This window comes from Portunus trituberculatus, chromosome 38 (assembly GCF_017591435.1).
Source record: "Portunus trituberculatus isolate SZX2019 chromosome 38, ASM1759143v1, whole genome shotgun sequence".
NCBI lineage: Eukaryota > Metazoa > Arthropoda > Malacostraca > Decapoda > Portunidae > Portunus > Portunus trituberculatus.
The window spans coordinates 24,503,490-24,514,042 of record NC_059292.1 but is presented as its reverse complement, the minus strand read 5'-3'; the positions used below and the strand labels follow the sequence as shown (position 1 = coordinate 24,514,042).

At 42.3% G+C, this 10,553-nt stretch overlaps 1 protein-coding gene across 4 annotated transcripts in view; it reads left to right on the top strand.

The window, feature by feature from the left end:
* The window catches only part of LOC123515123 (transmembrane protein 231-like), a 20,018-nt gene extending 9,694 nt beyond the window's left edge, over positions 1 to 10,324 (top strand). For all 4 annotated transcript variants that reach the window (XM_045273566.1, XM_045273568.1, XM_045273567.1 and 1 more), the window contains exons 4-6: positions 90 to 218; positions 8,903 to 9,125; positions 9,449 to 10,324. In XM_045273566.1, the coding sequence (XP_045129501.1) occupies positions 90 to 218; positions 8,903 to 9,125; positions 9,449 to 9,726 (630 nt within the window). In that variant the 3' untranslated portion in view covers positions 9,727 to 10,324. The remainder of the gene's footprint in view (positions 1 to 89; positions 219 to 8,902; positions 9,126 to 9,448) is intronic.
* The last annotated feature ends 229 nt before the right edge of the window (positions 10,325 to 10,553 follow it).

Sequence of the window (10,553 nt, the reverse complement as noted above, 5' to 3'; positions counted from 1 at the left end):
GAATATATATTATATATATATATATATATATATATATATATATATCCATGCTATATATATATGTAACACTTCTTTGTACCACGGGATAGTCTCATGAAGAAGACAAGGATCATGATGGGATGCAGGACAAGCTGGAACTAGAAGTGTCGGTGCCATTGTCCTCAAAGGAGATGGTGTATGGTGTCACCCTCACACTCACATTCTACTATGTCTTACATGTAAGATGGTTTTCTGAAATTTTTACTAAATAAAAATAAGGCTTAGTCTGAAATTTTTGATTAGAAAAAAAAAGTAAGCTTCAGAGGCATGACTGCAATTTTTGTAATTTGCAAAATGACAAAATACCTTACAAATGCACTGATGATAATGGAATTATGTAGATAGAAAAGGAAATGTCTGAAATACTAAACCCTTATGTTTCAGTGATTAAACTATTTTCCAATATCCCATGACAGGTAAAAATGGTAAACCTAGAAATTGTCAGAAGACTGTTTGAATACTAATAATTATTTTCTCTGTTATTCTGAATACAATGTGTGATCCGTCAAGCAGAAACAGTTCGGTGAGCTATGACGCCACGCAAACTCTCTCTCTCTCTCTCTCTCTCTCTCTCTCTCTCTCTCTCTCTCTCATCTTGGAAGAGAAATTGTACACTTTCAATGAGAGAGAGAGAGAGAGAGAGTATTCTTTCACCCCTTTTCACATCAAGTTTCATGCAAATAACATGTAGGTATCATTCTCTCTCTCTCTCTCTCTCTCTCTCTCTCTCTCTCTCTCTCTCTCTCTCTCTCTCTCACACACACACACACACACACACACACACACACACTCGGTAGCTCAGTGGTTAGAGCGCTGGCTTCACAAGTCGGGCTTCGGCCGGGTGGAGATATTTGGGTGTGTCTCCTTTCACGTGTAGCCCCTGTTCACCTAGCAGTGAGTAGGTACGGGATGTAAATCGAGGAGTTGTGACCTTGTTGTCCCGGTGTGAGGTGTGTGCCTGGTCTCAGGCCTATCCGAAGATCGGAAATAATGAGCTCTGAGCTCGTTCCGTAGGGTAACGTCTGGCTGTCTCGTCAGAGACTGCAGCAGATGAACAGAACAGAACAGAATCAGAAAAGGAAAGATGGGGAGGGGGAAGTGGGGACAGAAGAAGAATAGATGGGTGATAAGAAGGAGCTTCAGTAAGAGGGTAAAGTCACTGGGGCTTGACCCAGGCGCAAGATGGACTTTTGTGGTTACTGAGCGCTACGTCTATTATAGAAGTTCTTTATGGAAGAGATGGAAGAGATGGACGCGGCAAGGGAGGCCGGCACCAGACCAGGGGGAGCCAAGCAGAGCGCATTACTACCGAGCACGCAAGAGCAGAGGACCGCCAATGCCATGGACGAGGGCGACGCACCCACACGGAAGTGGCGGCCAAATCTTTTCGTCTTCAGTGCAAACAACAAACACCGTGAAGCAGGAAGAGTGAAGTACGTGATAGTAGGAGGGGAAAGGATGACACATAGAGAGGATGGGGTGAGAAGTACTTCCGTATAGCGGAGGGACCTACAGTTTTACGTGGGTTCCGAACCACGGATAGTAGTAGAATTGGTGATTTTGGGGTTGTAGGATATGTTTTAACTTTATTAGCGAGGTTGGTGAGGGGGGTTATGAATATTTTATTTGTGATTAAATGCATGTGATGAATGGATATTGGTGTTTGGTGGTGTCCGCCGGGAGTGGTCCGGTCCTGGAGTATCAGCCTGTTCTGGGGATATCAACCTGCTATGGATATAAGTAAAGGATTAAAAATGTCAATTGGATGGAGATGGTTTGTTTTGTGAGGGTGGATGACGTGACGGCGAGATGACCGAACAGTTCCGCGTCCTCTGTGGAGGTGATGAAAATGTTCCCGCGTTTTGTGCGTTCACAGTACCTTCCATCAGTACTGGCCCCTCCATAACAGACGCGGGGGGGTGCCGCTGCCGGAACGTCATGTAGACGGCCGGGGGGCCCCATTGCCGCGCCGTCAGAGGGAGGGTGCGGTTGTTCTCGTCATTCGCCCAGCATTGGCCGCTCCCAACTACCTCTGTGGAGGTGATGAAAATGTTCCCGCATTTTGTGCGTTCACAGTACCTTCCATCAGTACTGGCCGCTCCGCAGTAACAGACACAGGGGGTGCCACTACCGGAACGTCATGCAGACGGCCGGGGCCCCATGCCGTGCCGTCACTGGGAGGAGCGGTAATGCTGTCCCCGACCCTTGGAGGTGGTCCGGTGCCCCCTTAAAGCCTAGGCTGCGAGACGGAAAAATAATGCATAAAAACAAAAAGATGAATACAAAGCCATAAGACAAAAATATGAAAACACCACTAGGCGTTGGCACGCGGGCCCACTCCGTAGGAAGGGGCATGTGATGGGGTGTGGGTGATGCCACTCTGACACCTGGAGTGGTACTGTTAGTAGTAAAGATAAGTGAGAGGAGAGTGTGAAAGGAAGTGAAAGGAGGATGGATGGAGAGAAAATAAAATAAGGTTTGTTAGTGAAGAAGTGATAGGGAGGATGGATAGGAGTAGGAGTTAGTTAATAAGAGGGAGTGAAAGAAAGGTGAGATGAGAGATGATGAAAGAGGGGAAGAGGAGTCCGTTATCTGTAGATAGGATCAGGAGGTTCATCTGTGGGGTCAAGGAGGGTGGTGTGGGGTAGACGTCTGTGTGGTCGTGGAAGGTTTTTCAGGAAGTTGTATGTGTCTGTGTGTCTGTCTGGAAACGTGTTTAGTTGTTTGTTTATTCTGTTGTAGAGTGTGATGTTTAGTGGTAGGATGTTGGACTCCTCATGAAGAGATGAAGAGGTCCGGAAGTCGAACCACTTCGTTCCAAGTGCGAAACGAACTGCTCGGTTCTGGACCTTTTGTAGTTTTTGAAGATTGGAAGGGGCTGAGAGAGACAAGGCAAGAGGGCAGTATGTTATTAGAGGAAGAATAAAAGCTTTATAAAGGTGAAGTTTCAGCTTAGAAGTACTGTCGCGAAAACGTTCCAAGTTGCTCAGGGCCCCTGAGGCAGTGGCGACTTTTTTACTTATATGGGTATGAAATCTAAGGTGATTGTCGATGGTGAGGCCAAGGACAATGTTGACTTTGCTTATTGGGATGGGTACAGGGTTTGGAAAGTTTTATAAAGTGAAATTTGGCGGGGCTGTTTGGATTTGGTGTTAAAGTAGGTAACCTTAGATTTTTCTGGATGGGAGTGAATGCGCCATTCTAGCTCCCATAAGCTTGTGGTTGTTAACTCTTCTTGAATTTTGTCAGTAAGGCGATCTAACGTTCTGGCGCGCGCCAATTGTGTTACATCGTCTGCATATTGAATTGTTAAGGAATCATTGTGGGTGGGACGGGGTAGGTCGGCGGTATACATGTTGTAGAGGGTGGAGAGAGGACGGAGCCTTGTGGGACTCCGGCCTGGGGGGAGAAATAAGCGGAGAAGACGCCCTGGTGTCTGATTCTAGTTTCTCGCTCGTCCAAGAAACTGCACAGGATTTTTGGGTTAGGGGGTAGATCAAAGTTATTGCAAATTTTGTATTTTAATCCTGTGAGCCAGACTGTATCGAAAGCTTTTTTCACGTCTTTTGTCACTAGTGCAGATTTATAATAGGGCGAGTTTCCATCTAAATACGTGATAATACTGTTAAGGGCGTCTTCGGTTGAAGCATTACTACGAAAGCCGAATTGCTGGGGACCCAGCAATTCGTTGCTTTCGAGGTATGATCTTAACCTTTGATTAATTAACCGCTCGAAAGATTTACCGAGTATTTCCAGCAAGCTTATGGGGCGATAATTTTCAGGAGATGTAAATTTTTGCCGGGCTTCGGGATGAGTGTTATGTTAGAAATTTTGAATGGTTTTGGGAAGTACCCGGAGGAAAGGGAGGCGTTGAAAATTTTTGTGAGACTGGTTATAATTTCTGGGGGAAGATTTTTTACCATTGGCCAGGTTATACCTGTTGGCCCGGGTGCCCGTTTTGGGGTGTGCCTGAGCATCTTGGAGACATCCTCCTCCTCAAAGGGTGTTGTGAGATAGTGGTTTGGATCTAAGCGTGTTAGCTGTGGTGTGTTGTGAGGCAGCGTATTTTCTAAGTGTTGTTGTACGTGTGTTGTGATGTTGTTGATGTGTTCGACACTGGGCCCGTAGGCAGGGAGAGGGTGAGGATGGAAGATGTTTTGCCAGTGTGTTTTGAATGTGTCGGCTACCTGGGCTGGGTCAGAGATGCGCACGCCGTCCACTAGGAGATACTCGAATCTCTCCGCTGGCATCCCTCAGCCTGTGCACCATGTGCCAGAACTGAATGGGGTTTTGGCAGCGGGCTCCGTCCAAACGGGAGACCATAGTTCTCCAGTGGGCGCTGTGGTCATCTAGCAAGCTGTTTATGATGTGTCTGCGGAGGATGTGTGTGTCTCTGTGGTTTTGAAAAAAGCGTGTTTTGTAACAGATTTGTAGTCTCTGTGTTCTGATAGAGGGTCTGAAGTCAATGTGGATTTTGTGGTGTTTTTTTGGGATGTGTCTGTCGGCTGATGTTATGATGTCGTTGTGAAGTCGCTCAAGGGCCCTGTCTATCTGTGTGTGTGGTAGGCCCTCGAGATGTGGTGTTTGATGTATGTCTGCAAGTGTTTCCTTGAAATGTTCCCAGTTAGTGGATCGGTAATCAGGGATGGGGTGGGAAGGAATAGAGATGGGGTTGGAGGATATTTTAAGGATGAGGGAACGTGGTCTGAGCCACAGGGTGGTCCGTGGGAGATGTGGTGATGGAAGGGTAAGGACTGGCGGTTGGAGAGGATGAGGTCGGGTCTGCCAGATCCATGATTGGTGAAGCAGGTAGGAAAATCTGGGCCAAGGAACCGGAGGCGTTTGAGTTGTGTGAGCATGAGGAGTTCTTGTCCGTGTCTGTTGTTGCTGTTGTGACGAAAGGCTGTGTGTGTGGCGTTGAGGTCAGCTAAAACGTAGACTGGTATGTTTGTGTTGTTGAAAAGGTTAGTTAAACTGTTCAGAGGAAGTCCAGTGTTTGGTCTTGCATATGTTGTGGCAACTAGGAATTGCCCGTGCTGAGTGTGAATTTTGGTTGCAAGGAAGTGTTCTGATGGCCAGTCGGTTATGTGTACGTGTTTTATGTTGTTTTTAACCATGACGGCTACGCCGTCATAAGGCGTTCCTATCGTGTATCGTGTATTGTAGCCGTAATGTTTGAGGGGTTTAGGAGGAAGACCAGTGTGGTTGAGGAGAACAATGTCTGGATCGGTAGATAGGATGGCTTCTGAGATAAGGTGTCTGTTATTCCAGAAGACGCGACAGTTTAATTGCATAATTGTTATCATATTTCTTTATATGTTTTTCCTTCCTCTTAACGCGGTACGTGTAGAGGAGGGAGGGTTGGGGTGGAACAAGGAGGTGTCGCTTTGTATCAAGGGTTGTTTTTTTTGTGGTGTTGGTGTTGTTAGTGGTGGTGTTGTTAGTGGCGGTGGCGTTGTTGTTGGTGGTGGTGTTTGTGGAGTTGCTGTTAGTGTCGGTGTTTGGAGCAGGTTCCGGTGGAGAGGGCTTCTGGGGCTGCGGTTCCCCAGATGTCTCTTCGGCAATAAGGAGGGCCGGTGGTGAGCTCGGACTGGTGTCACCAGAGGAGGAAGAATCCTGTGGTAGGAATGATGTGGTTGGAGGAGTTTTTTCCATTTGTTCTGTGTATTTTTGTTGGTAATGTTGTTTGTTGTTTTCTATGTACTGTTGTGGGAAAGATATTGTGGGGCAGCCGTTATGTTTTAAGAGAGAGTTCATTAGGTCTGTTTGTTTTTGTAGGTCCCCAAGAGAGAGGTGAATAGAGTATTTAATGATTGTTTCTGCTAGTAAGAGTTTTTCCGTGTTGGGTTGTGTTTGTGTAGGTGCTGTAGTGGCTGGTGCGGCAGAGGTGGTTGGTGTGGTAATTTGGGCGTAAGATACTGTGTTTGTGGCTGGTGTAGAGGAGTTTTGTTGTTTTTGCTGTTCCCGTTTAATCTGGCATTTAAATGAAACGGCTGTGTGATCACCGTCGCAGTTAATACATTTTAGTGTAGGTGCTTGGCAGTTCTTATAATCGTGGCCCTTAGCTGCGCACTTAGAGCACGATTGTTCCTGTTCCTTGCACTGGTTTGTCCGGTGAGTGTATTGGTAGCATTTGTAGCATTGTGTAACAGGTAGGTATTCCTCTATGTTTATGTTGTAGTGTGGGATGATCTGGGAGAAGGCTTTGATGCCCTTGTTTTTTGTGTTTTCTGCTTCTTGTTTATTGTTGAGTCTGAGTTTGATCATGTGTGCCTTGGGGATTATTTTTATGTCTGCGATTTTTATGTTGTTTTTGTCTTCGATTTCTTCTCTTAGAGTTTCGACACTCATTTGGAGGATGTAATCGTCGACACGGCGGGCAAGGATGGTTTTGGCAGATATTTGGTCTTGAGACTCAACGAGCTCAAAACCAAGGGCTTGAAGATTTCCGGTGGCAGCGCTGGTGGTGTGTTTGTCCCGGTCTGCTTCGCTGGCAACACCTACGATGATATAGGGTCCAGACTTGAAGCATTTCGTATGAGGTACCTTTTCCTTTAAAGGAATGGGAGAATAGCTTAGTTACCCCTAAATATACAAAGCTAGTGGCACCACTATGGGTGGAAAAAGAAGCCAGATACTTCCACTCGCCATCTGACTCGAGAAACCGCGCGTGGAGCTCAAACATGAGCCGCGAAAATTTTTGATTACGGGAACGATCGCCGTCGCTACGGACGCACTGATGCAATTGTTCATATACGATCGCCGGAATATAAGGGTTAATATAGTATTAGAAAAATGACAGTGAAGGAAATGCAGTATTGATATGCACAGGATTGAAAAATTGTTGAAATGACATTTATGGACTTTGTAACTTAAAAAGGGAAAGAAACTATAAAGTTGCAGTACAGTTTTAACACATTCCCTGTGATATGACCTACTGGTGGGTCATCATTTACTATCAACTGTTGCGATGCGATCCACCGGTGGGTCGTACAACAGTTTTCACACATATCACATTTTAATCTTACTATTAATAAAAATTGGATTATATAGTAAAAATGCAATAAACAGTATGTATAGGAGGGCATAATAAACATTGATTGGTAAATAATATGAAGCCTATTTCGTTTTTAGTGTTATAAAAATTATATGAAGAATAGTCTTGTTTCCATAATTTCTTTCTAATACATGTAAAAAAAACTATATTATCTTGCATTTTTTCTTTCAGAAGAATAAAACTTCTATAACAAATCATTGAAACATATCACAATTGGACTTTACTTGACAAGCTTCAATGATTTTTAATTGATTGTTTATATTTTTCTGGATATTATTTGGACAAATTTTAAAGAAAAGCTGCCACTGGTGACCCTTTTGAATTGCATAAACATAAGTAAAGAAACAAAACATAATAAATATAGAATATATCTGCTATAATAATTAAGTAATTTTTTTTTTCTTTTTTCTAATACATGTAAGAAAACTATATTATCTTGAATTTTTCCTTCAGAAGAACATCAAACTTAAATGTAACAAATAATCCAAACTTAGATATTGCAATTAGACTTTCCTTGATAAGCTTCAATAATTTTCTTTATTGATCTTTTCATAATTTCATAATTTTCCTGATATCATCTTTGTTATCTTATTTTATTTTCTCTTTCTTCTGTTGACTATAAAACCATGCAGCTTTCATTCTCTAAATATGTAAAACAAAGAAACAAAAATATATAAACAAATCTAGGAGAGGAAAAATATAGTACAGTTTAGTGACCCACTAAATATTGACAAATAAAATGTGTCCACTAGTGGGTTCTATCACAGATATCATATATTTTTTACGGTATGTGATGCAACCCACCGGTGGGCAAACACTTTGAGGTTGCTAGTTTGTTTGGGTGTTCTCTCAGACAACACTGCTCTTCTCACTTCTCTGGCTTGACCAGCACTGACGTGACGACAATTTATTTGTATCAGACTGTGGGAGAGCTCGCTGTGCTGGCAATGGCAGGGAACATGTTAATAGAAATTGTACTTGTGTAATTTACCTTGAAAGGAAGGAAGAGTGCCTGAAAAAATTACCAAAAGTAGCTATAGCACCAGATAGAAAAAAAAAGATAATGGCAATAGTAAGATTTATAAAGGTATGAAAAGAACAAAACAATGCAGTAATTGATTTAGTGGAACTATAAGATTTTTTTTTTTTTTTTTAAGAATTGAGTGCCAGAAGCAGTGTAAAGAGTGGTGGACAGCTAAAACAATTAACCTTGATAACTTCTGAACTGCTAAATTGTAACCCAGCATTCAGCTTCAATTAATGCAAAAATTACTAACCTCCCATAAATTTTACCCAAGATAAGATTAATTGCTATCATATATCTTACAGATATAGCTTGCCAATATCAAATGGTAATTGACATGTTTATAAATAACTAGGTGAACAAATTTGATTAAGCATTACCTTAGTCTTATTAGAGAATATTGTTTCTCTATTCACAGTTTCACCAGTCATGGATTTGCATAGTGATTTTTTGCAGCATCATTCCAAATATCTACAGTTCATCCACAGATTATCAACATCATCATAGTCACTACCTTCTTTGAGTACTATAGAGGAATCCTCAGCACCAGCCAGTGCACTGTGTTTAGCCCACATGGTTTTGAATATTTCAAATAATACTTCATTCTACAGATAGCAGTCATGTACACATAATGTGAGAAAAAGGAATAGAAATTCAGAATTCTTGAAGGTAGTTGAGTTTTGAGCATTTGTTTATTTTACTATTTGTCTATTTATTTATTCATTTTATTTATTAATTTTTCTACCTACTCTTTCATGTTCTTTTGCAACTCTCTTTTGCAGCAAAATCAAGTTGTATTGGAGGGCTTAGCTCACATACAGCATCAATCTGGAGTACCTCTAGCTGGTCTCTCCACCTGGGGAGACCTCACTCTAAATCAGCGCCATCCCTTGCCATCCACTGGCATCTATAACATCTATGATATTCCTGCTTTTCCCAGTTCTATCTCTTCTGCAGCTGATTGGAGGCTAGACAGCATTTTAGCTGATTATTGGGAGAGGAACAGTAAGTGAAAAGTGCATTTATTAGCTTGACTTTATAGATCTATCAATGAAAGAATCAAAACAAGCTTGCTTATCATCCATAACTTAATAAAGTAGCTAGCCATATACTTTGTTTGTGTGTATTGTTTCTGATAATTTTGTTTCTTGTTTTATGTCATAACTTAACATTGCAGATACAAACATGGCAATATTTTGTTTTTGCTCAAGAAGTTTCACTGCAATAGCCAAAATGTGTTGCAGCTTGGGAAATGTTTGTTAGTACAGGCAAATATGTTTTTAATTTTATAAGGAAAAATATTAAACTGACTAAAATTTGTGTTTCAGTAACTACAAGGGTGACCAATAGCTATGTTGTGGAACATACAGGAGCAGGTGGAGACATGTTTACTCTCAGGTTGCATCTTTACTACCCTCCCCAGCAGATCTGGATCATTCCAAGTCTGGCATTTCTACTTAAGAGTGCTTGGGTCCAGTATCTCTCTGTCCTGGTACTAGTAGCATATCTCACATCCTGCATCAAACACTGGGTCTTCTCCTCCCGTCTCCTTCCTGCCTGGATTCAGTATCCTCAGAATGCCCATCAGTTATTTAAGCGAGATTAAACACACACACGCATGCGGTCGAGGAAGGATGCGGTCCTGACGCTCCGAGCATCAGCTAATCCTCACTACCTGTTGTTTGTGTTTACAGTGGCCTGGGCGAGTAGTGTAGACTCGTTTTCATGAATACATTGTTAGAGAAGCATGAGTAAGGAAGTGGAATCATGCATGCTTTGGGGTCCGAGGGGTCTCCAAGCGCATGGGTTCGAATCCTGTCCACGGTCCAAGTATAGGTTAGGCTTCCTTACTCAGGGCAATGGTTTCCTAGCGGGTGGGCTTTGAGATAGGAGATACCCTAAAAAGTATCCCCTTTAGCCCATAAATTCCTGTGAAAAGTCCACATGGTATAAAAAAAAAAAAAATGCAGGTATGAGACCAGGGAAAGAATGTAAGAAGAGGATGAATATGTTAATGAGGGAGAGGGGAGATTTGGAGGTTTTGATGTGGCAAACACTGCCCTCCCATAAGAATGGAAAGTAGATACATGAATAAAGGAGAGTATGGAAATTAAAGAGAATGAAGAACAGGAAAAAGAGTTTCAGAACTTGAAAGAAAGGATAAAAAGAGTGGAAGAAAATGAAGCTAGGCTAAGAGCAGAAAATTAGGAACTGAAAAAGGAACTAGCTAAGTACAAGAAACAGATGGATGAAGGACTTGGTGAAGTAGAGAAAGAAAGTGAGAACCTTTAAGATCTAGTAAACAAAGAAGAGGAAAGAGTACAGGATGTGATTAAAAAAGAAGTACAGGCATGGAGAGTCCAAGATAAGAAAGACAAGGATAATTTTCAGGAGGTGATTCAGGAACAACTCAAAAAAAGAGATAAGAATATG